At 46.3% G+C, this 27,059-nt stretch overlaps 1 protein-coding gene across 11 annotated transcripts in view; it reads right to left on the bottom strand.

Moving 5' to 3' along the window:
• Positions 1-27,059, bottom strand: part of rnf220a (ring finger protein 220a) — a 492,773-nt gene that overhangs the window by 42,558 nt on the left and 423,156 nt on the right. For all 11 annotated transcript variants that reach the window (XM_085983083.1, XM_085983087.1, XM_085983089.1 and 8 more), the window contains one exon: positions 25,298-25,406. In XM_085983083.1, coding sequence (XP_085839209.1) covers positions 25,298-25,406 — 109 coding nt within the window. The remainder of the gene's footprint in view (positions 1-25,297; positions 25,407-27,059) is intronic.

The following is a 27,059-nucleotide window of genomic DNA, read 5'->3' as shown; positions in this document are numbered from 1 at the left end:
CACGTGGATTCCAACTAAACTTACACCCTTCGTGTTTCGGATCCACCCAGGATTACAAATATCTCCAAGATAGTCATCGTTCCTCGAACTACTGCTCTCGCCGCATCGAGATCCACGCTCAATGCCATGCGGCGCCACATGAACACTCTCGACCTCTCTTCAGCAACACCGGCGCACTCTATCTCAAAGCTGTCCGGGTCCACAGTTCCATTTCATCCTTCGACTCATCCGACGCTTCAACAAAAAACTTTCTTTTTTCCTTTCCGATGTCAAGGATCGCAAGCTTCATCAACTCTTGGACACCAACGCCCCTTCGGAACCTTCTTCCACTTCACTTTCCTCTGACCCCCCTTCTCCCAATCTCACCCCCTGCCGCGTTTTCACTATCCCCTCTGACCCCGAACGATCAGTCCTCAGCAAAGGCCTAAGCTTCATCCCCTTACGCCCCCAACTCAATGAATTTCGAGCTCGGCACGATGTTGAGCTCTTTTTCCGCCGCCTTCGTCTCCGTGCCCACTTCTCTGGCCAGGAGTCTTCCCCCCGCACGACGGACCCTTTCTCCCGCTTTCAAAATTCCCGTTCTACCTGGACCCCTCCCCCTGGCCTCTTACCCTCTCTAGATCTTTTCATCGCTAACTGCCGCCGTGACATCGGCCATATCCATTTCTCTGCTCCCCTCACTCACTCCAACCTACCTCCCTCCCTCTGAACTTGCAGCACTCCATTCTCTTAGATCCAACCCTGACATTGTCATTAAACCTGCTGACAAGAGTGGTGCTGTTGTTGTTTAGCGAACTGACCTCTACCTAGCGGAAGCTGAACGCCAACTCTCCGACACCTCCTCCTACCTCCACCTGGACCATGACCCCACTACCAAACATCAAATCACCGTTTCCAAGACTGTCACTGACCTCATCTCCTCTGGAGATCTTCCCCCCGCGGCCACCAACCTCATAGTTCCCCAACCCCGCACAGCCCGCTTCTACCTCCTTCCCAAGATCCACAAACAGGACTGCCCTGGTAGACCCATCGTTTCAGCCTGTTCTTACCCCACGGGACTTATCTCTTCCTATCTCGACTCTATCTTTTCTCCCCTTGTCCAGTCTCTTCCCGCCTACATCCGCGACTCTTCGGACGCCCTCTGCCACTTTAACAGATTCCAGTTTCCCGGCCCCAACCGCTTCCTTTTCACCATGGACGTACAATCCCTCTACACCTCCATCCCCCACCAGGATGGCCTGAGGGCGTTCCACTTCTTCCTTGAACAGAGGCCCGACCAGTCCCCATCCACCACCACCCTCCTCCGCCTGGCTGAACTTGTTCTCACGTTGAACAACTTCTCCTTTAACTCCACTCATTTCCTCCAAATCAAAGGTGTTGCTATGGGTACCCGCATGGGTCCTAGCTATGCCTGCCTTTTCGTGGGATATGTGGAACACTCTTTGTTCCAGTCCTACTCAGGTCCCCTCCCTCACCTCTTTTTCCGATACATTGATGACTGTATCGGTGCCATTTCCTGCTCTCGCCCTGAACTTGACAATTTCATTCACTTTGCCTCCAATTTCCACCCTTCCCTCACCTTCACATGGTCCATCTCTGACTCTTCCCTTCCCTTCCTCGACCTCTCCGTCTCCATCTCTGGGGATAGGTTATTGACCAATATTCACTACAAGCCCACTGACTCCCACAGCTACCTGGACTACACTTCCTCCCACCCCACCTCCTGTAAGGACTCTATTCCATTCTCCCAGTTTCTCCGTCGCATCTGCTCTGACGATGCCACCTTCCACACCAGTGCTTCGGACATGTCTTCCTTTTTCCTCAATCAAGGAGTCCCCTCTACCATGGTTGACACGGCCCTCGACCATGTCCGTTCTATCTCCCGCACTTCTGCCCTCACCCCGCCCCTCCTTCCCGGAACCACGATAGGGTTCCCCTTGTCCTCACCTTTCACCCCACCAGCCTCCACATGCAATGCATCATCCTCTGCCATTTCCGCTACCTCCAAAGTGATCCCACCACCAAACGCATCTTCCCCTCCCCTTTCAGCATTCCGTAGGGACAGCTCCCTCCGAGGCACCCTAGTCCACTCCTCTATCACCCCCAGCACCCCTTCCCCTGGCACCTTCCCGTGCAAGCGCAGGAGATGTAACACCTGCCCCTATACCTCCCCCCTTCCCACTGTCCAGGGCCCCAAACACCCCTTCCAGGTGAAACAGCAATTTACTTGTACTTCTTGCAATCTAGTATACTGTATTCGCTGCTCACGATGCGGTCTCCTCTACATTGGGGAGACCAAACGCAGATTGGGTGACCGCTTTGCGGAACACCTCCGTTCAGCCCGTAAGGGTGACCCCGAGCTTCCGGTCGCCTGTCATTTTAATTCACCGCTCCATTCCCACTCGAACCTCACCGTCCTTGGCCTCTTGCATTGTTCCACGGAAGCTCAACGTAAACTCGAGGAACAGCACCTCATCTTCCGATTAGGCACTTTGCAGCCCTCTGGACTCAATATCGAGTTCAACAATTTCAGATCATAACCTTGGCCCCATTACATTTTTACTTATATTTTTTATCCACCCCTTTACGGTCTCTCCCCCCCCCCAACCCCCCCCCCCCGCCTTTCCTTTTTTTTTCTCTCTCCCACATGGCAGCTGTCTCTCATTCTGCCAGAACATTTCACACCTAATCTGAGCCATCCTTTGTCTCCACTAGTCCTATCACCATCTCGTCTCGTTTTGAATACCTCTTAATGTCTCTTCACTTCTTTTGTTCTGTCCCAGCCCTACCTTTCGATCTGTTTCATTTCCTTTCCAGTTTTGAAAAAGGGTTAGACCCGAAACGTCGACTCTAATTTCTCTCCACGGATGTTGCCTGGCCTGCTGAGTTTTTCCAGCATTTTCTGTTGTTACTCCTGGATCTGTGGCCATGTAACCGGGGCTCCTGCACCTGTGGCCGTGTACGGGGCTCTCGTACCTTGGTAAGTATACCTCTCTGTAATCCGGACTTTTTGATCAACCGGCACCACGCTGGTCCCGGATAAAAAAGAGTTTCCTGTATCAGAATCATCAGCAACAGTTCTGATGAAAGATCATCGACCTGAAACGTTAACTCTGTTTCTCTCTCCACAGATGCTGTCTAACCTGCTGAGTATTTCCAGCATTTTGTTTTTATTTCAGATTTCCAGTAAGCGCAGTATTTTGCTTTTGTATTAAATTGAAAGAAGCACAAATAAAGGGGAGGGGAAGATGTGTTTGGTGGCTGGATCACACTGGAGGTGGCGGAAATGGTGGAGGATGATCCGTTGAATGTCGAGGCTGGTGGGTGAAATGTGAGGACAAGGGGAACCCTAGCGTGGTTCTGAGAGGGAGGGGATTGGGTAAGAACAGAAGTGCGGGAAATGGATGGACACGGCCGAGGGCCCCGTCAACCACGGTGGAGGGGAATACTCGGTTGAGGAAAAAATACACATCAGAAGCAGTGGTATGGAAGGTGGCATCGTTGGAACAGATGCGGTGGAGAATGGAATAGAGTCCTTACAGGAAGCGAAGTGTAATCAAGGTTGCTGCAGAAGTCAATTCATCAACTCTGCTTCCAATTTCCACCCTTGCCTCACCTTCACATGTTCCACCTCCAACTCTTCCCTTCCTCAAATTCTCTGTCTCCATTTCTGGGGATAGTCTATCGACCAACATCCACTATAAGCCCACGAACTCCCATAGCTACCCTGACTACACTTCCTCCCACCCTGCTTCCTGTAAGGACTCTTTACTGGGCTGGATATATATCCCAACATTCTATTTGCTTTTTAATTGCTTCATCACAGTGTCAACACTGAAATGGGTCAACCTAATTTCTGCTCTGCAAATTCAAACATGGAATGGTTTTTTCTTTTTGTGAAATTTTACCTGACATTTCTTTGGCCAATTGCAAAAGTTATCTAAATCATTCTGAAAGCTTTTGCTGTAAACTGTCCCTACCGATCTCTCTATTTTGGGGTCATCAACAAGCTTACATTTATTTTTGATACGAGTCATTAATGTGGATTAGAAACAATATGGGTACAACCACCTGCTGGACCTCATGCCACACTCTCCCAAATTATGTCATTACTCATCTCATGAGATTTGCCTGCTTTCTATTTAATAACTAAGTTCAGATTCAGTCCCATGTTTTATCTTTGATTATGAAGGCCATGACTTTGAATGATGTCACCGAGGGGCCCACAAGGATAGATACTTGGGAGACTCCAGTGATAACGGTGTGGGAGCAGGAAGCAAAGCCATTGCTGAAGATGCTCTGGCTACGATTGGACAGATAAGAGTGGAACTAAGCGAGGGCATTCTCACTCAACTGGACAACAGAGGAGAGGCGTTTGAGGAGGATGGTGTGGTCATTCCATATCAAAGGCTGCAGAGAGATTGAAAAGGACAAGGAGGGATAATGCACCGTGGTCACAGTCACAAAGGTTGTCATTTGTGACTTCGATTAGGGCTGCTTCAGCGCTGTGGCAGGGGCGGAAACCTGATTGGAGAGATTCAAACATGGAGTTGCGAGAAAGCTGGTCATAGATTTGGATGCGACAACACGCTTTGTCTTTGCCCCACAACACAAACTCTGTACTCTTGCTGCAAACGCTATTACCCTTCTTGGCCAGTGTTTCAGGCTGAAACAGACTGTTTGCTAATTAGCGTCATGTTCGACCCTGAGCTGAGCTTCCGGTCCCATATTCTCTAAATCACAAAGACCTGTGTCTACCTTTGTAACAAACATGCCTCTGTCTACTTAGCCCATCTGCTGCCGAAACCTCACCTTCAGATGTGATTACTTCCATCCTCAACCCCCCCCGTAAACTTCAGCTCATCCTGTCGTGCACCAAGCATTGTGTGCTCATCACCCCAGTCCTCGCTGATCTACATTGTATCCCAGTCCCCAAAAACCTCAAAATTAAAAAATCATCCTATGTTTAAGTCCCTTCATCACCTGATTCCTTCCTATCTTTGTAACTTCCTTCAGCCCAACGCCACCAGCCTCAAAATCTCCATGCCTCCGACTCCAAACTCTTAGGCACCCGCCTCTCCCTTCACCCCACCACTGGTAGCGTACTTTTAGCCATCTAGATCCCACGCTCTGGAATTCTCTCCCTAAACCCATCCACATCTCTCTCATCCTTTAAGACTCTCCTTAGAACCCACTTCTTTAACCAACCCCTCCTAACTTCTCCTTAGATTCTGCATCCATTTTTCGTAATGCTTCTGTGAAAAGTTTTAGGACATTTTTGTTCTTTTCTCATTTTTATTGCCCTACTCATCCATTTGCAGACTGCTTATTTAGTTTACATTTGTTTTTCTTTGCTATATAGTTATCTTGTACATTCAACATTATAGTTTAGAAGTGTTCCACCTCTCTTCTAGTGATATCCTTCAGCGATATAACTCAGTTAAATTTTTCCTCAATCATCCCTCATCCCTTTGAACTTTGTTTAGACTGTCCTGATCCTTTCTGGTGCTGGCTGCCAAATAAACCAAAATGTAATCATGTTGTGATTACTAGTTCCCAAAGGCTTCACTACTACTATATTGTGCATGCTATCCTAGTCACTCATAAGAGCTTGACCTCGATGCAAATTGCTCCTAGTGGGTTTCATAACATATTGGGAAAGCATTCACCACATTCTCTACTTCTAGATTACCACAATGGACCAAGTTCATTGACTCTGATTCCGCCACACTTCCATTTGGGCATTTGCAATTAATAGTGAATTGAGAGCGGCGGAGCGGACCTGGGTTGAGGAGCACGGCGAGGCGAGTATAAAAACCGGCAGCAGCAGCGAGGCCCGACCAGAGCGGCGGAGCGGACCTGGGTGTGAGGAGCACGGCGAGGCGAGTATAAAAACCAGCAGCAGCAGCGAGGCCCGACCAGAGCGGCGGAACGGACCGGGGTGTGAGGAGCACGGCGAGGCGAGTATAAAAACTGGCGGCAGCAGCGAGGCCCGACCAGAGCGGCGGAACGGACCGGGGTGTGAGGAGCACGGCGAGGCGAGTATAAAAACCAGCAGCAGCAGCGAGGCCCGACCAGAGCGGCGGAACGGACCGGGGTGTGAGGAGCACGGCGAGGCGAGTATAAAAACTGGCGGCAGCAGCGAGGCCCGACCAGAGCGGCGGAGCGGACCTGGGTGTGAGGAGCGTGGCGAGGCGAGTATAAAAACCGGCGGCAGCAGCGAGGCCCGACCAGAGCGGCGGAACGGACCGGGGTGTGAGGAGCACGGCGAGACGAGTATAAAAACTGGCGGCAGCAGCGAGGCCCAACCAGAGTGGCGGAGCGGACCTGGGTGTGAGGAGCGTGGCGAGGCGAGTATAAAAACCGGCGGCAGCAGCGAGGCCCGACCAGAGCGGCAGAGCGGACCTGGGTGTGAGAAGCGCGGCGAGGCGAGTATAAAAACTGGCGGCAGCAGCGAGGCTTACCAATTCAGCAGCGGGAGAGAGAGGTAAAAAGTAATCAAAGTGTGACGTCACCAGAAAGCAGGTAAGTGATTGGTTGGTAGGACTCGTAAAAATCAACATTTTATTGTGCAGTACACACGTCTGCTTCATATAGAAACACAGAAACATAGAAGATAGGAGCAGCAGTAGGCCATTCGGCCCTTCGAGCCTGCTCCGCCATTCAACGAGATCATGGCTGATTATCCAAACCCTAGCACCCAGTCCCTACACCGACAGCCATCCCACCCAAGCCCTATCCCCGTAACCCCACGTATTTAATCCCCCCTAACACTAAGGGTCAATTTTTTTTATCATGGCCAATCAACCTAACCCGCACATCTTTGGACTGTGGGAGGAAACCGGAGCACCCGGAGGAAACCCACGCAAACACGGGGAGAATGTGCAAACTCCACACAGACAGTCACCCGAGGCCGGATTTGAACCCGGGTCCCTGGCGCTGTGAGGCAACAGTGCTAACCACTATGCCACCGTGACAAATAAAATTGAATTGAATTGAATTGGTAAGTATTTCTCTCTTTCTCCTTTTTTTCCAAACTTAAACTCTGTGGGTTATAGTTTCTAAGCTCTGAGGTGTAGCAGGGGCTGCTGGTAACCAAAAATTTAACTTAATTTAAAGGAAGTAAAGGGTGAATCATGTCATCACAGCTCAGCCCCGTAGTTTGCTCCTCCTGCACTATGTGGGAAATCAGGGACACTTCCTGTGTCCCTGACGACCACGTGTGCGGGAAGTGTGTCCATCTGAAGCTACTGACAGACCGCATTGCGGCACTGGAGCAGCGGATGGATAGATATTGGAGCATTCGGGAGGCTGAGGAAGTCGTGGAGGTGGTCACAGGGAGAAAGGGAACGGGTGACCATCAGGCAGAATACTAGGCGCAGGTAGGTAGTGCAGGAATCCCCTGGGGTCATCCTCCTCTCGAACAGTTATACTGTTTTGGATACTGTTGGGGGGGATGGCTTAACAGGGGAAGGCAGCAGCAGCCAACCTCCTGGCACCAGGGGTGGTTCAGCTGCACAGGATGGGAGGAAAAAGAGGGGTAGAGCTATAGTGATACGGGATTCTATAGTAAGGGGAATAGATAGGCGTTTCTGCGGCAGCAAACGAGACTCCAGGATGGTGTGTTGCCTCCCTGGTGCAAGGGTCAAGGATGTCTCTGAGCGGCTGCAGAACATTTTGGAAGGGGAGGGTGAACAGCCAGTTGTCGTGGTGCATATAGGTACCAACGATATAGGTAAAAACCGGGATGAGGTCCTAAAAGCTGAATATAGGGAGTTAGGAGGTAAATTAAAAAATAGGACCTCAAAGGTAGTAATCTCAGGATTGCTACCAGTGCCACATGCTAGTCAGAGTAGAAATAGAAGGATACTTCAAATGAATACGTGGCTAGAGGAATGGTGCAAGGGGGAAGGATTCAAATTCCTAGGACATTGGAACCGGTTCTGGGGGAGGTGGGACCAGTACAAACCGGACGGTCTGCACCTGGGCAGGACCGGGACTGATGTCCTTGGGTGAGTGTTTGCTAGTGCTGTGGGGGAGGGTTTAAACTAAAATGGCAGGAGGTTGGGAACCTGAGCAAGGAGACAAAGGAAAGGGAAACAAGGATAGAAGCAAAAGACAGAAAGGAGAAAAACAAAGGTGGCAATCAGAGAAATCAAGGGTTTAAAACAAACATGGCCACAGTAAATTGATGGGATTGAAGGCCGGTAAATCCCCAGGGCCTGATAATCTACATCCTAGGGTACTTAAGGAAGTGGCCCTAGAAATAGTAGATGCATTGCTGATCATCTTCCAACATTCGATGGAATCTGGAACAGTACTCATGGATTGGAGGGTAGCTAATGTTACCCCACTATTCAAAAAAGGTGGTAAAGAGAAAGCGGGGAATTACAGACCGGTAAGCCTGACATTGGTAGTGGGGAAAATGCTAGAGTCCATTATAAAAGATGTAATAGCAGAGCACTTGAAAAACAGTGACAGGATCGGACAAAGTCAACATGGATTCACAAAAGGTAAATCGTGCTTGACTAATCTACTGGAATTTTTTTGAGGATGTAACTGGTAAAATAGCTAAGTGAGAACCAGTGGATGTGGTGTATCTGGACTTTAAGAAGGCCTTCGATGAGGTCCCGCATAAGAGATTAGCGTGTAAAGTTAAGGCACATGGGATTGGGGGCAAGGTATTGACTTGGCTAGAGAACTGGTTGGCAGACAGAAAGCAAAGAGTTGGAATAAACAGGTCTTTTTCCGAATGGCAGGCAGTGACTAGTGGGGTACCGCAGGGATCGGTCCTTGGACCCCAGCTATTCACAATATATATAAATGATCTGGACAAGGGAACTAGATGTAATATCTCCAAATTTGCAGACGACACAAAGCTGGGTGGGTGTGTGTGCTGTGAGGAGGATGTCAAGGAACTCCAGGATGATTTGGACATGTTGGGTGATTGGGCAGAAACATGGCAGATGCAATATAACGTGGATAAATGTGAGGTTATCCACTTTGGTGGCAAAAACAGGAAGGCAAATTATTATCTAAATGGCAATAGATTGGGAGAAGGGGAAGTGCAACGAGACCTGGGTGTCCTTGTGCACCAGTCGCTAAAGGTAAGCATGCAGGTGCAGCAGGTGGTTAAGAAGGCAAATGGTATGTTGGCCTTCGTAGCGAGAGGGTTTGAGTACAGGAACAAGGATGTCTTGCTGCAGTTGTACAGGGCCTTGGGTGAGACCACATCTTGAGTATTGTGTGCAGTTTTGGTCGCCTTATCTGAGGAAGGATGTTCTTGCCATGGAAGGAGTTCAGCGAAGATTCACCAGGTTGATACCTGGGATGGCAGGAATGACGTATGAGGAGAGATTGGGTCGATTGGGCTTGTACTTGCTGGAGTGTAGAAGAATGAGAGGTGATCTCATTGAAACTTATAAAATTCTGACAGGACTGGACAGACTAGATGCAGGAAGGATGTTCCCGATGGTCAGGGAATCCAGAACCAGGGGACACAGTCTAAGGATAAAGGGTAGGCCATTTAGGACAGAAATGAGGAGGAATTTCTTCACCCAGAGAGTGGTGAACCTGTGGAACTCTCTACCACAGAAGGCAGTGGAGGCCAGTTCATTAAATATATTCAAGAAGGAGTTGGATATATTTCTTAAGGCTAAAGGGATCAAGGGGTATGGGGAGAAAGCAGGGACCGGGTACTGAATTTGGATGATCAGCCATGATCGCATTGAATGGCGGAGCAGGCTCGAGGGGCCGAATGGCCTACTCCTGCTCCTATCTTCTATGTTGCTATGTTTCTATAATAATTCTAAAAGGTCTAAGAGCGTTAAAAAAACAAGCCTGAAGGCTTTGTGTCTTAATGCAAGGAGCATTCGTAATAAGGTGGATGAATTAGCAGCGCAAATAGAAGTAAATGAATATGATATGATTGGAATTACGGAAACATGGCTCCAGGGGGACCAAGGCTGGGAACTCAACATCCAGGGGTATTCAATATTCAGGAAAGATAGGCAAAAAGGAAAAGGAGGTGGGGTAGCATTGCTGGTTAAAGAGGGGATTAACACAATTGTAAGGAAAGATATTAGCTCTGATGATGTGGAATCTGTATGGGTAGGACTGAGAAATACCAAAGGGCAGAAAACATTAGTGGGAGTGGTGTATAGACCCCCGAACAGTAATGCAGAGGTTGGGGATGGCATTAAAAGGGAAATTAGAGAAGCGTGCAATAAGGGCACAGCAGTCATCATGGGTGACTTTAATCTACATATAGATTGGGCTAACCAAATTAGTAACAATACTGAGGAGGAGGAATTCCTGGAGTGTATACGGGATGGTTTCCTGGACCAATATGTCAAGGAACCAACTAGGGATCAGGCCATCTTAGACTGGGTATTATTCAATGAGAAAGGATTAATTAGCAATCTTGTTGTGCGAGGCCCCTTGGGTCGGAGCGATCATAATATGATAGAATTCTTCATTAAGATGGAGAGTGAAGTGGTTGACTCAGAGACTAAGGTCCTGAATTTAAATAAAGGGAACTATGATGGTATGAGACGCGAGTTGGGTAGGATTCATTGGGTAATGTCACTCAAAGGGTTGACGGTGGATAGGCAATGGCAAACATTCAAAGATCGCATGGATGAACTACAGAATTTGTTTATCCCAGTTTGTCATAAAAATAAATCAAAAAGTTGACTCAACCGTGGCTAACAAGGGAAATTAGGGATAACATAAGATCCAAAGAGAGGACATATAAATTGGCCAAAAAAAGCAGTAAACCTGAGGATTGGGAGCAGTTTAGGATTCAGCAAAGGAGGACAAAGGGATTAATTAAGAGGGGGAAAATAGATTATGAAAGTAAGCTTGCAGGGAACATAAAAACTGACTGTAAAAGCTTTTATAGATATGTGAAGAGAAAAAGATTGGTGAAGTCAAGCGTAGGTCCCTTACAGTCAGAATCAGGGGAATTTATAATGGGGAACAAAGAAATGGCAGACCAATTAAATACATATTTTGGTTCTGTCTTCACGAAGGAGGACACAAATAACCTCCCACAGATGTCGGGTAATATAGGGACTAATGAGAGGGAGGAACTGAAAGAAATCAGTATCTGTAGGGAAATGGTGTTGGGGAAGTTGACGGGATTGAAGGCCGATAAATCCCCAGGGCCCGATAATCTACATCCTAGGGTACTTAAGGAAGTGGCCCTGGAGATAGTGGATGCATTGCTGGTCATCTTCCAGAACTCGATAGACTCTGGAACAGTACCCATGGATTGGAGGGTAGCTAATGTGACCCCACTATTCAAAAAAGGTGGTAGAGAAAAAGCGGGGAATTACAGGAAACTTTGTGATATCCGGCACCGACGGGACCGAGCTGTTGCCGTCCCATCAAAACTGCCAGACAAACCAGCGCTGATGTTGAAACATACGGAGCTGAGCTCCGTATCTGGCAACAAACCCTGTGCTTCTAAACAGTCGGCCGTACCTTGCAAGCGTCTCTGTAGCTTAGCAACAGCTTCAGCGAGACCTTGCAGAGCCTGACTGGTGGAAAAAAAAGCAACGAAAAGAAAAAAAAACCTAACGAAACGGCTCCTGATTTTTGCCGGTGGATGGAGCATTCCGGACTGTTAACCTCCAGATAAACCAAAGTTTCCTGTATAGACCGGTAAGCCTGACATCGGTAGTGGGGAAAATGCTAGAGTCCATTATAAAAGATGTAATAGCAGAGCACTTGGAGAGCAGTGACGGGATCGGACAAAGTCAACATGGATTTACAAAGGGTAAATCGTGCTTGACTAATCTACTGGAATTTTTTAAGGATGTAACTGGTAAAATAGATAAGGGAGAACCAGTGGACGTGGTGTATTTGGACTTTCAGAAGGCTTTCGATAAGGTCCCGCATAAGAGATTAGCTTGCAAAATTAAGGCACATGGGATTGGGGGCAAGGTATTGACTTGGATAGAGAACTGGTTGGCAGATAGAAAGCAAAGAGTTGGAATAAACGGGTCGTTTTCCGAGTGGCAGGCAGTGACTAGTGGGGTACCGCAAGGATCGGTCCTAGGACCCCAGCTGTTCACAATATATATTAATGATCTGGACGAGGGAATTGGATGTAGTATCTCCAAATTTGCAGACAACACAAAGCTGGGTGGGAGGGTATGCTGTGAGGAGAATGTCGTGAAACTCCAGTACGATTTGGACTGGTTGGGTGATTGGGCAGAAAGATGGCAAATGCACTATAATGTGGATAAATGTGAGGTTATCCACTTTGGTGGCAAAAACAGGAAGGCAGATTATTATTTGAATGGCAATAGATTGGGAGAAGGGGAAGTGCAAAGAGACCTGGGTGTTCTTGTGCACCAGTCGCTGAAGGTAAGCATGCAGGTGCAGCAGGCGGTTAAGAAGGCAAATGGTATGTTGGCCTTCGTATCAAGAGGATTCGAGTACAGGAACAAGGATGTCTTGCTGCAGTTGTACAGGGCCTTGGTGAGACCGCACCTTGAGTATTGTGTGCAGTTTTGGTCGCCTTATCTGAGGAAGGATGTTCTTGCCATGGAAAGAGTTCAGCGAAGATTCACCAGGCTGATACCCGGGATGGCAGGAATGACGTATGAGGAGAGATTGTGTCGATTGGGCTTGTACTCACTGGAGTTTAGAAGATTGAGAGGGGATCTCATCGAAACCTATAAAATTCTGTCAGGCCTGGACAGACTAGATGCAGGAAGGATGTTCCCGATGGCCGGGGAGTCCTGAACTAGGGGTCATAGTCTAAGGATAAGGGGTAAGCCATTTAGGACTGAGATGAGGAGGAATTTCTTCACCCAGAGAGTGGTGAACCTGTGGAATTCTCTGCCACAGAGGGCGGTGGAGGCCAGTTCATTAAATATATTCAAGAAGGAGTTGGATATATTTCTTAAGGCTAAGGGGATCAAGGGATATGGGGAGAAGGCAGGGACAGGGTACTGAGTTTGGATGATCAGCCATGATCTCATTGAATGGCGGAGCAGGCTCGAGGGGCCGAATGGCCTACTCCTGCTCCTATCTTCTATGAATTGATTGAAGTCAAGCATTATTACAACTGATTGCTCTGTACAAACAAAGATCATATAAAGCTAAGTATAGATAAAGGAGGTCTTTCGGTCTGTCTAGCTCATCCTTCTATAGAAACCTATGGTTTCCCCCATCACAGAATCTGTCTCTTGAATGACAAGCTTTTGCCTTCATTATGTTGCCTGGAAACCCATTCCTGTTATTGACCACACTTTTGACGAAAAAGTGCTTCATCAGTCCTGAATTTTTCTTTTAACAGTACCTATAACTCCTTGTCCTGTAATTGAGGTTTAACTTATAATAGTTCTGCAGATATGGGGAAGATATGGTCTCCTTTCAATGACCCCCATTCGACGCTGAAGGTCTAAAATTTTGTAGCCTCTCCTTACATTTCAGTCCTTATATCTTGTGGTAACTATAATGGAACATAATACTCAAGGCTCAAAGTACAGCCTGAGCAGAACATTGCACAATTTCTGGATGACAGACTTGTACTCTAATGATTTGACAACATAACTCAGCATTCTGTTAGCTTTGTTGATTGCTGCTCCACAATGACTGGACATGCTAATTATAACTCCCAAATGTAACAACCTGTCTCCTAGTTAGTTCAGCACTTTTTAAGTATGTCTTCCATTTGTTCCTCTCGTGTGATACCTTACACCTGCTCATATTGAATTTCATCTACCATTGTTCTGGCTACAGGTAGACTACCCTTTATCCGAACTTCCGAAAACCGAAACCCTCTAAAAACCGAAGGTTTTTTCGTTCAGCGTAAGTCCAGCGTAAGTCGTGCGCACGACCATGCGCGGACCCCCGCCCCCCGCGCGGACCCCCGCCGGCCCCGACCCCCGCGGACCCCCGCTGGCCCCGACCCCCCGCGGACCCCCGCCGGCCCCGACCCCCGCGGACCCCCCCGCGGACCCCCGCCGACCTCGACCCCCGCCGACTTACGCTGAGCGTCAGCGTAAGTCGTGCGCACGACCCCCCGCCGGCCCCGACCCCCGCTGACCCCCCCGTGGACCCCCGCCGACCCCGAACCCGCCGACTTACGCTGAGCGTCAGCGTAAGTCGTGCGCACGACCCCCTGCCGACCCCCCCGCGGACCCCTGCCGGCCCCCGCCGACCTCGACCGTAAGTCGGCGGGGGTCGGGGTCGGCGGGGGTCCGCGGGGGGGTTGGCGCTGGTGGGGGTCCGCAGGGGGGTCGGCGCCGGCGGGGGTCCGCGGGGGGGTCGGGGCCGGCGGGGGTCCGCGGGGGGTCGTGCGCATGACTTACGCTGCGCATCAGCGTAAGTCGTGCGCACGACCCCCCGCCGACCCACCTTCCGAAATCCGAAATTCTCCGAAAACCGAAACACGGCTGGTCCTGAGGTTTTCGGATAAAGGATAGTCTACCTGTACTTGCAAAATTTGTCTAGCTCCTTCTGTACTTCTTTGCTGCCTCATCAGCCATGACTGCTGCCTTCTCTTCCTTCCCCACAGTTTAGTACATGAAAATATTGTTTTTAAATACAGGTTGTTTATGTAGATTAGGAAAAGTAAGGGCTCGTACACTAATCCCTCAGTACATCTTGCCAGCCTGACTAGAACCATAGCTTTCTCTTTCAGCTAATTCAGGTTTTACCATAGATACTTACTGTTTTAAGCTTGTGTAAAACTATGTCATGTGGAACTTTCCCAATGTCAACTTGGGATGTCACCTCCTCGGCAATGTCAATGAGGAATGCTCAGGCAGCATTTCCCCTTTCTGAAACTGTGTGACTGACATTTGATTAGGTTGCTTTCATATAACAATCCTCAAGCTTATTCTTGATGATTGGCAGTTACTGATATGAGATTAATGGGTCTGTAATTACTCAGTTTTGTTTTCTCAACTTTTATTTTGGAGATAGGTGCCATGTTATCTTATTTCTAATTCAGTGGAACTTCCTCTGCATTCACTGATTCCTTCAAGATAATCGTCAGTACTTTATGTAGCCTTTGTCACTAAACTGCTTGGGTATAGATCAACTACCCCAAAGAATTTATTTGTTTTGAGTCTATCTATAAACTCCATCCCAGTGATGTCAAAATTAAGTTTATTTGTAGAACCTCCTACAACGAGTGGCATACTACAAGTGTCTTCTCCGGTGTCGACTTCAAGGAATATGCTATTCAGCATGTTACATATTTTTGGTTCATTTTCAGTTTAAATTCTGTCTGCATCCTTAAGGGATCTCACTTCCTCACTGAGAACCTTTCTACTATAATTTGTCAAATTTGATCATTTCCAGTCCCCTCTTGGCAGCCTTTTTTTTTTAATGGTTTTTGCACTCCTCATAGTGGTTTCCCTCATTTTCTTCCTTACAGACTTTGTAAATTTGCTTTTCTTATTTCTTTCACTTCATGCTGTTTAGTTAATCCATTTGTACTCGCATTTGTTTAGTCTGCACTTATTAGTGCTTGATATGTATTTACTTTCCACGCTCACAAGATGCCTTTAAATGCATTCCATTCATCCTCAACTGAGGTTTTCCTGAATACTTCCCTCAGTCAAATCTTTTAAGCTTTTCCCTCATTCCCTTAAAGTAGTTCTTTTAAAGCTGTATGGCCAGGTACTGGTACTATTCCCATCTCCTACTACAGTATGCTTTAATCGTTATCATTTTGCCCAAGTATCTGGAGTCAACTTCATTGTTCATTTTCTCCTCTGCCTACTTGTTAACAAATTATTTTTGTTTGTATATTTCCCGGGATATTAATTCAGCTTCCCCAATTTCTATTTTTCTGGAATACAAAAAGCTACCTGTCCTTTCTATCCTTTCTGAACACCTTGCAGCTATCCATATTGAACTCATTTTTATTTTATGGAGTATATCATGTTTTTAGTTCCGTGCACTACATGTACGTCGAACATAAGCATCTTATCCAGAATGCTTCTAGCATTCAAGGTAAAGGAATGTAATTGTTGCAGCAAGTCTACAGCACAGAAACAGGCCATTTGGCCCACAGGTCTATGCTGACGTTTATGTTCCACATGACCTTCTTCCCACCCTTCTTCATCTAACCCTATCAGCATACCCTTCTATACCTTCCTCCCTCATCTGCTTATCTAGCTTACCCTTAAACACATCTATGCTATTCGCCTTAACTACTCCTAGTGGTAGTGAGTTCCACATTCTTACCACTCTTTGGGTAAAGAAGTTTCTCCTGAATTCCCTATTGGATTTATTAGTGACTATTTTATATTTATGACCTCTAGTTTTGGTCTCCCATACAGGTGAAAACATGTTCTCCACTTCTACCCTATCAAAGCCTTTCATTATCTCAAAGACCTCTATCAGGTAACCCTCAGCCTTCTCTTTTCTAGAGAAAAGAGTCCCAGGTTGTAAAGTCTTTTCACTTTTCTCTTAGGATATCGTCACATAGCTTTAGCACCAATGTGAAGTAGTTTCACTTGGCAGCAATGGTAAAGTTGCAATATCACTAGAGTCAAGTTCTGAACCAGCTCCAGAGCACAGCAGTGAGACCCCCACCACTTCAAAGGAGACAGTCTCACACTTGTGTTCAAAATCGTCATGGAATACAGCTTCAGTGTCATATTAAAACTGATTTAAAAAGTGTTCAGGGAGTCTTTTGAATCTCCTGAGCACCTTTTAAAATGTACCCAGAGTTAATTTAAATGTTTAAAGTGTGAATAAAGAAAGAACTTACATTTATAATAGTGCCTTTCATGTCTTCATCCTAAAGCGCTCGACAGCCAGTGAAGTATTTCTGAAGTGTAATTACTGTTGTAATGTAATGTAAATACAGCAGCCAATTTGTGCACAGGTCATACAAACAGTGAGGAGATAATGAACAGATAAATCTGTTTTAGGACACCGGGAGAAATCCCCTACTTTTCTTCAACTAGAGCCATGTGATCATTTACATCCACCTGTGCTCGCTGACCTACATTGGATCCCAGTCCACCAACGCCTCAATTTTAAAATTCTCATTCTTGTGTTCAATTCCCTCCATGGCCTCGCCTCTCCCTGGGGGGAGTTTTTACTTCCCGATGCACTGGGAGCAGGAGGTCCATTAGCACCCAGGAAACCTGGAAGTCTGGGTTTCCCCGCATGCCGTGGAGAACACCGTGCAACTCTTGGCCCAGACAGGTTCCCCGTCTGGAACTCTGCCCGACTGACAAGCTTGGCTTCCAGTCGGGCAGGAGCACTCTGGAGGAGGCCGCATCACTAGGTAGGTCCGAGCCTTGACCCTGGGGCGGGCGGTGTTTGTACGGGGGTGGTTGAGGGGCCAGGAGGAAGCATTCCTGCACCTTCTGGCCCACAAGGAGTGCTCTCCAAGGCGGTCCTCGCCTCGCTGCAGCTGGAGCGAGAAACCTGGCCTACTACAGTAAAAGCAGGTTAAATCTTAGGCTTCCAGCCTCATTAACCAGCCCTCCGGCCCTCCGAGAACTTTGCATTCCTCCAACTTTGGCCTCTTTCACATCCTCCACTTCCTTTGCCCCTCCATTGGCAGCCATGCCTTTAGCCATCTAGGCTCTAAGCTCTGGAATTCCCTCCTTAAATTTCTCCATCTCTCTCATAGAGTTATACAGCACAGAAAGAGGCCCTTCGGCCCATTGTGTCCACGCCAGCCATCAAGCCCTGTCTATTCTAATCCCGTTTTCCAGCACTTGATCCGTAGCCTTGTATGCTATGGCGTTTCAAGTGCTCATCTAAATGCTTCTTGAATGTTGTGAGGGTTCCTGCCTCTACCACCCTTTCAGGCAGTGAGTTCCAGATTCCAACCACCCTCTGGGTGAAAAAGTTTTTCCTCAAATCCCCTCTAAACCTCCTGCCTCTTACCTTGAAACTATGCCCCCTGGTTATTGACCCCTCTACTAAGGGGAAAAGTTCCTTTCTATCTACCCTATCTATGCCCCACATAATTTTGTACACCTCAATCAGGTCCCCCCTCAGCCTTCTCTGCTCTAAGGAAAACAACCCCAGCCTGTCCAGTCTCTCTTCATAGCTGAAATGCTCCAGCCCAGGTAACATCCTGGTGCATCTCCTCTGCACCCTCTCCAATGCAATTACATCCTTCCTATAGTGTGGCAGCCAGAACTGCACACAGTATTCCAGCTGTGGCCTAACTAGCGTTTTGTACAGCTCCATCATAACCTCCCTGCTCTTATATTCTATGCCTTGGCTAATGAAGGCAAGTATCCCATATGCCTTTTTAACCACCTTATTTACCTGTCCTGCTGCCTTCAGGGATCTATTTACATGCACACCAAGGTCCCTCTGATCCTCTGTCCTTCCTAGGGTCCTACCATTCATTGTGTATTCCCTTGCCTTGTCAGTCCTCCCAAAATGCATCACCTCACACTTATCAGGGTTAAATTTCATTTGCCATTGTTCTGCCCATCTGACCAACCTGTCTATATCGTCCTGCAGCCTGAGGCTTCCCTCCTCGCTATTTACCACTTCACCAATTTTCGTGTCATCTGTGAACTTACTGATCATACCTCCTACATTCATATCTAAATCATTAATGTACACTACAAACAGCAAAGGACCCAGCACCGATCCCTGCGGTACACCACTGGACACAGGCTTCCAGTCACAAAAACAACCTACGACCATCACCCTCTGCCTCCTGCCACTAAGCCAATTTTGGATCCAATGTGCCAAATTGCCCTGGATCCCATGGGCTCTTACCTTCTTGACCAGTCTCCCATGCGGGGCTCTCTCCTCCTTTAAGACACTCCTTAAAACCTACCTTTGACCATTAGCCTTCAGTCAGCCGCCCAATATCTCCTTCTTTGGCTCTGTCAATTTTTGTCTGATTACGCTAGTGTGACGCACCTTGGGACTTTTAGTATCTTAAAAGGCACTATATAAATGCAAGTTGTTGCTGAAGAATTCTGCTAACTAAACTAAAATAAGTACAAAATTAAAATGACCTTCTGGTGAACCCAAACATTCCAGAAGATTTGAACGGTTTGTTGTCTCCCAAAGCAGAAAATTGTTTAGTCAGTTTTCTGTTTGCTACTGAAGATGATATCCTGCTGACAATAGGAGAAAAATAAACTACGGGTGCATTTACACCACAACTTTAGCATTGGTGTGAAGCAGAAAGCTTAACACGGATGCTAAATTGTAGTGTCAATGCAGAGTCAAGGCCCAACCTGACACCAGAGAGAAGCTGGATAGGGTAATATCACACCACTAATGTCATACTCTTGTGCAATTTCAGTGCCGTGTCCAACTAGGTGTAAAAAGTGGCTGAGGGGAGGCTCTTGGGGCCTTTTGGACATTTCTTAACTTACCTGCAAATAATTTAAATGTTTACATGACACAGATACTGCCACATAGACTCCGTAAATATTTATAAAATATTTTGTGAAAGAAGCTCCCTTTGTGCGTGTAATCAAAAATACGCAGAGCTCTCTCCAGACTGAAGAATGGGAGTGTCTGCCAGGGAGTGTAGTCTGGCTGGAACAAATACTGCAGCTACCAATCTGAGACTTGTAGCTGCAGTCAAAGTGCAGCATAAAGGCACTCCCCAGACCAGTGCCCTGTATGTGGCAAACTGGGAGAAGATCACCTAACCAAAGGGTCAGGGTGACATTTTCTTAAATAATGCCCCAGCTGATTTTCCCTGTGGACGCCTGTAATGAATATTTGTTCGTGAAGGCTGAACGGATACAGAATTTACATTGGCCTGGATTTTGCACTGAGAATAACAGTGAGGCTATCGGTGCTCACCGTTATTAAGGAGTAAATCGGACAGCAACTTCCGGAGTCGGCACATGCGCAGTTAAACGCACAAATCAGTAAGTTTGGGGTCGATTTCCCGAAGCTGTCGGGAAGAAGGCGGGACTACAACTTTCGGGTTTCTGACCCGCCTACATCGACGTCCGGCCAATCTGTGCGATTTTCCCTTGATTGACCTTGCTGAGCCCACTGGGCGGGCTCAGCAGGCCAATTAAGGGCCACCCGGCAACAGGTGACGTCACAGACTGCAATTTCATCTGTCAAGAGTTCTTGACAGATGAAATATCAGTGTTTCACAGCTGTTTGAAGCTGCCAAACACTGACAGTCTGAGTTCTAACATGAGTCCTTCTGCACAGACTCAGTTAGAACTCTCAGCAGCACTCAAAGCTGAAGGCTGTCAATTTTCACAGATCGCAGCCATTCAGCTTTAAGTGCCGGCTGAGTGATGCGCTCCCGATGCCTACAGGAAGAAAGGCTGTTAAGGTAAGAACAGGTAAGTAAAAGTTCTTTACACACTTTAGACACACCAAACACACTTACCTTTGCACTCATGCACCCATCACTCACCTGAACACCGACATCGTGACCCCTCCAACTCCTTCAATCCGACGGCCCGCCTGCTCTAACCTGGCGTGGTTTGGAGCCGTCGGGAATCCCATACGACACCCCTCAAAATAGGGATTAGGCTAAAAACTGCCCATTAACTACCTGTTAACAGGCAGTTAATTGGCACTAATCCCTTCCCGCCTGGGGTCGGCGGGTCCCAGTGCGGGGCGGGTACCCACCGCCTCTGAAACTTGCATGGAGCGGGGTTTTGGGCGGGATGGTGTCAGGACCCCCAACTTCGGGATTTCCCCCCCCCCCCACATGCCTGAAACCCCGCCTGACGGCTCCAGGAAAATCGACTCCTTTCTGTCCGATTTGCCCTGCTCCTCCACACTGGTACCCACTGAGAAACTCGGCATTCACATACATGCGACGGTGTGAAGTTGGGGTACTTACCCCATAAACACGGCAGAAAAACGTACGGCTTGTTCATTCAAGTGTAAGTGAATTTTTAACAGCGTGGTAAGTCTTCATTACTGCCAAACAGCGTCTCTGGCACTGAAAATTTACTTTTACAGCTGTGGAGTCTCATTTCTTCAGGTTTTAATGTTGAAGATTTTTTTTTAATTTAAAATTCTTTGTCTCTTTTATCTCTCTTAATAATCCTATTTTTCTTTCCCTCTATTTTGATTTCCGTACATGGTTTTACATTGAATACAGGAAACTCTCGTTTAAACGGCACCTAAATATCCGGAATTCTCTATTAACCGGCAAAATTCTCGCTCCGAAAACAACACCTCAATAACCGGCAATGTTGCCGAGTCCAAGTCAGAGTCTCCCGCGGTGGCCGAGTTAGTCAGTGGGGGTAGTTCTCCAAACTGCCACTACTCGGCTTCTTGGTGCTGTCGGAAGTCGGAACACCTCAATACCCCTGTAACAGGAGTCTGACTCTCCCACATTGCTGGTAGTCTCTTCTGATCCGCCATTTTACAGGAGTACTGTGTGTCTCCCACGCTGCTGGTAGTCATTGCATTGCATTATGGAAATCCCAAAAGTTGGTCCAAGCAAAAGGAAGAGAGTGGTGTTAACTTTAAAATCGAAAATCGACATATGCCAACGACTAGAAAGGGGAGAGAAGCGTATCAACATTATGAATGAATTCAAAATCGGTTTGTCAACAATCTATGACATCAAATCGCAGAAGGATAAGCTGCTCAAGTTTTATTCAAGCTCAGAGACATCCAAGGGTGTAGAGAAACGGCGTACGCTTCGTAAGCCTAAGCTTGAAAAGCTGGATACCGTACTTTATGAGTGGTTTTCTCTTAAGCGTTCAGAGGGTGTTCCGATTTCCGGACCCATGCTAATAGAAAAAGTGATGGATTTCTACGCAAAGATGGAGCTCACTGACAAGTGTGCTTTCTCCAAGGGATGGCTAACGTGCTTCAAGGTACGGCACGGGATACGACGACTCGATATTTCCGGGGAGAAGAAATCAGCTGGTCACGGCGCCGCAGAAGAATACTGCGATTATTTCAATCGGATTGTGCAGCAAAATGATTTGTCGTCAGCACAGCTATACAATGCCGATGAAACTGGCTTATTTTGGAGGTTTTTGCCAGAATCAACGCTTGCTGGGGTTAGTGAGGCTAATGCTTCAGGTTACAAGAAAAATAAAGATCGTGTAACCGTGCTAACATGTGCGAACGCTGCTGGATCACACCGGGTTAAACTTCTTGTCATTGGGAAGTATAAAAATCCCCATGCATTTAAAAATGTGAGGCACTTATCTGTTGAGTACAAAGCTCAAAGAAATGCTTGGATGGATAAGGAAATCTTTTCGAATTGGTTCCATCATATTTTTGTTCCATCTGTGAGGGAACATTTCCGTAGAATAGGGAAACCTGAAGATAGCAAATGCATTTTATTGCTTGATAATTGTAGAGCCCATCCGCATGAATCCGATTTGGTTTCGGGAAATATTTTCACCATTTATTTGCCACCAAATGTAACTTCTCTCATACAACCCATGGACCAGGGCATTATCCAAAATCTCAAATGTCATTACAAGAAAGACTTCCTACATAAACTGATAAGCCAAGATGACAATATTCACGCATTTCAGAAGGAATACAATCTTAAAGATGCCATCTTTAATGCTGCATGTTCCTGGAGCTTGGTGAAAGGTCACACTTTGAGACAAGCCTGGCGCAAATTCACAGAATCACAGAATCTACAGTGCAGATAGAGGCCATTTCGGCCCATCGAGCCTGCACCGACACATATTCCACCCTATCCCTGTAACCCCACGTATTTAATCCCCTAACACTAAGGGTCAATTTATCATAGCCAAATCAACCTAACCTGCACATCTTTGGACTGTGGGAGGAAACCGGAGCACCCGGAGGAAACCCACGCAGACACAGGGAGAATGTGCAAACTCCACACAGACAGTCGCCCGAGGCCAGATTTGAACCCGGGTCCCTGGCGCTGTGAGGCAACAGTGCTAACCACTATGCCACTGTGCCTCCTGTGGCCTTCTGTAATGTTTGCTGAAGGTTCTTCTTCAGAGGAGGAATTTCATGGGTTCAATGTTCGTCCCACGAGGAGTACAATAATGGAAATGGCTGGCATGGTGAAAAATGTACACCCAGCAAACCCTCTACGTCACCTCAGTGAAAGTGATATTGAGCAGTGGGTTGATGCAGATAGAGAAGTTGCTGTTGTGCATATGCTAAGTGATGATGAAATAATGGAGAATGTTTTGAATCCAAAGAAAGAAAAAGAAAGTGAGATGGAAAGTGAAGAGGATGAGATTTCTGAAGAGAAGACGATTTCTTGGGCTAAAGCTGCAGAAGGATTTGCTTTATTCCTCAAATTTGCTGAAAGGCATCCTTGCTATTCTGCCCAAGAAGTTATGCACCTCCATATTCTGCATTCCACCTTTCTACAAAAAAGGCAAGAGTCCACTAAGCAAGCAGACATCCGGGACATGTTTAGGAAAGCTTCCAAAAGAGCTGAAGCAGTGGAAGTGCCTGAAGAATCTGTTGAAGTGCATGATCCTGATGACCCAGCTGACATGGATATTCCTGATGAACCAGTTCACAGAATCACAGAAACCCCACAGTGCAGATAGAGGCCATTTCGGCCCATCGAGCCTGCACTGACACATATCCCACCCGATCCCCGTAACCCCTACACCCCACCCTATCCCTGTAACCCCACGTATTTAATCCCCCTAACACTAAGGGTCAATTTATCATAGCCAATCAACCTAACCCGCACATCTTTGGACTGTGGGAGGAAACCGGAGCACCCGGAGAAAACCCACGCAAACACGGGGAGAATGTGCAAACTCCACACAGACAGTCGCCCGAGGCCGGATTTGAACCCGGGTCTCTGGCGCTGTGAGGCAACAGTGCTAACCACTATGCCACTGTGCTTGGAATAAGTGTACAGTCAACCACAGTACTTTATACTGTACTGTACAGTCGTTTATAAGTTTTGTTTTACTGTTAAGTAATTAAAGAGTTATGGATTACCCTCAGCTGGCAGTACTGTACTTAATCAAGCATCTTCCACCATCCATTTAACACAACATTCTGTAGGTGAGTACCCAATTACTGTATACTGCACATTTCTTGATTTTTAAATTTTTCTTTGTTAAAAATAGCCTCGGTAGATAATCCTCTCCGTCATCCGGAAATTTTGATAAACCGGCAACACGCCGGATAAAAAAAGAGTTTCCTGTATTCTAACTTACACTTCCTGGTTTAGACTCATTATGCTTCAGTGAGGATTCTTCAATCTGATTGGTTGAGGAGACACGCCGTTGCTTGCCCTGTTCACACAGGTCCCAGATCTCCTGTAGAGGGTGCCATGCTGTTTCAGCTCTCTAATTACTGCAAATCGCAGTGTAAAAGCCCACAGAATGTCTGTGGGAAAGTGTTAAGTGCAATGAACAGCGAGCACCGTTCGTTCGCCGCTGACTGCAAAATCCGGGCCAATATATTTTTGAAGTGCCAAGTTGCAGATGGAGTGCAGCGCTCAGTTTGATATAATGCAACAGAATGACATGCTCTACACACTGGACAATAAATAGCGACGGAGCAGAGACAAAAGCAGAAACACTTGGAACATCTACGAGAAGCAACATCTTTGCAGAAAAGTCAAATCAGGCTAAGTACACATATCAAATACAGTGTTTCTCACTATTCATGTGCAGAAACAGCAGTTTTCAAGTGATGAAATGACCTTGATGTGGAAATGGATTACTGGTGCCATGACAGCAGGTTTCATGGCTCGTATGCAATTTATTTTTTAAACTAGCAATTGCTAAAGCTTACCAACAAAATTGAAAATACAACCCACGTTTTGCTAGGCATCTAAATTTCAGTGGAGTCCTGCGAACAAGGCAAATTACCGGTCTCACTCACGCATCTGAACACTGGAAGCTGACTGTCAACACTGAAATAAATTTGAATCCACTTCCTTCAGAAACCCAGTGTCACCTATTATCGGAGGGGAGACATCCTACTTAAAAATCAATAATTTGAAGAACTTTTACATTTGGAACAAAGAGAGAAAACTGCAAACAAATAACTGACAGGGGCTTAAGGAAACAGACCATTCAGGGCGTTATTTCAATGTACGCGAGTTCTTCTACATGTCACTCAATGGTTTATTTATTGTAATGTACCACTCTCGGTTTTGCAGTTCCTGAATTTCCACAGTGCTCAATAAAACAAAACAGTTGTACAGTAATCAGGGACCATGCTGTTAAAATGATTCTCCCAAGTACAGCAGATGATGTCTGGCAGCACACAGCTACTGTTTTCAATTTAAAATGCTACTTCCAAAAATTTATGTTGAAAGAATTAGATCCTCAGGCAAATCATGACTGTCAACAGTACAGAGGAGAGAACTTTCACACCGGAGCCAAAAAAGGATGCCTACCATGCAAATAAGACATTTATACCGATCCCCACGGGACAGCTGTCGTTCCAATTCACGGATTCGGGCTTTCAGTGCTTCAATAGTCGTTACAGTTGCATCTTCAGATATCCTGCAGAAACAAGAAAAACAGGTCACATTGGAAGTTGGTTGGTTTGCTTTAGTTAAAATGTGTTGCTAATAGCAGTTGTTGAGACCATAGTTTTTAAAGCATACACCCTACCATAATTGGTAAACTATAAACAACATTAAGTACTTAAAGAGTTATATGCTTAAATAAAACAGGAAATAGATGATGTTTAAACTCAGAATGGTTACAACTCAGAATGGTTACAAAAGTTACATTGGATTGTGAAGGTTTCCAAGTTAACATGGAAGTGTAACTGTAGAACAGTATTTAGCATTTTCAAACCTATACATATTCAGTACAATGCACTGAATGCTATAATGCAAATTTAGCTATTGTCTTTCCTGCCTTTCCCCAATTTGAAATTAGCCATGTCAGTCCCTTGATCTCATAATCCCATAGTTTATAGATTTGAAGCATAGCAAAGTACATTTAGTACTATTAAGTAAAAATGAGAAATAATTTAGATGGGATTCAGACTAGGGAAAGTGTGTGGGTGTGTGTGGGGGGGGGGGGGGGGGGGGGAGAAGAGGGGAAAGAGAAGTCGAAAGGATTAGCCCAGCAGGACTTTCCTTTGATAAATTGATGTATGATTAGTAAGTGCATCACTGAAAAGTAGACTATAGTTTTAAAGTACCTCTGGAAAGCACCCAAGTTTAAGTGCTACCACGCTAAGTGACAGCCTCGTCTTTAGATTGCCACTCGTCAGGTCACTAAATAGTAATACAGCAAAGAGAGGATGTCAAACTGAAAATCAAGTTAAGAATAATTATGCTGTCGGGCTGGCCACAGAGATGTATGCATCAGAGGCAAAGATATTAAAAGAAAGCACATAAGAGGCTGGATGCATCTGACCAAATTTACCTCTATTGCTGTCAAACAAACCAAGAATTGGCAAGACACAGTAATGCATTAAACTGTGAGGATACATGGAGCAGTTAAAGGCACTATATAAATGCAAGTTGTTATTAGTAACACTGCTAACATAAATTAAGGGATTATTGTTTGGACGCATGGGGAGACAAAGTTTCCCCTGGAAAGACTGCTGCTGTGGCTTCCAAATGAGTGGAGACGATTGCCAAGGAAGGCTACAGATATTGGTTAAACCATTTTCCTCTGAATGGCTAAGTGGAAAATGTTTCAATTCACGTAGAGACCATAATGATGTTACCATCATGTCTGAAAAAGTACAAATCCTTCCCATTTCCTAGGTTCCGTGGAAGTACTGGTAAGACCAAAGTGTGCCTGTGGTAATACTATATTAAGCCTTTACCAATTAGAATTTATAAAAATAATTGTCTGTAAACAATCTAGTATACAATAATTTCACCACAATATACAACAAATCAAAACCCAACATCAACAATCCCTTCCCTTCAAACAACCCATCAAAGCTCCATTTTAAACACTTCCAAGATCCCTCATAAAATACTGTACTGTTCGTAGCCACAAAGTTGAGCAAAGAAACTGCAAGACAAACTTCTGAATATATTTTATAAACCAACAAATCACAATAAACCGTCTGTAGTGTCTGCATGGTCTCGCCCTCGTAAGAACGGGATATGACGCGCGACTCGTCAATCGACAGTTCCGACGGGCCGCAGCGAAAAATCGCATAGACCTCCTCAGAAGACAAAC

This window comes from Somniosus microcephalus, chromosome 3, assembly GCF_052327205.1.
Source record: "Somniosus microcephalus isolate GS21.2 chromosome 3, FLI_Smic_1.0, whole genome shotgun sequence".
Classification (NCBI taxonomy): Eukaryota; Metazoa; Chordata; class Chondrichthyes; order Squaliformes; family Somniosidae; genus Somniosus; species Somniosus microcephalus.
This window is presented reverse-complemented; position numbering and strand designations above follow the sequence as displayed.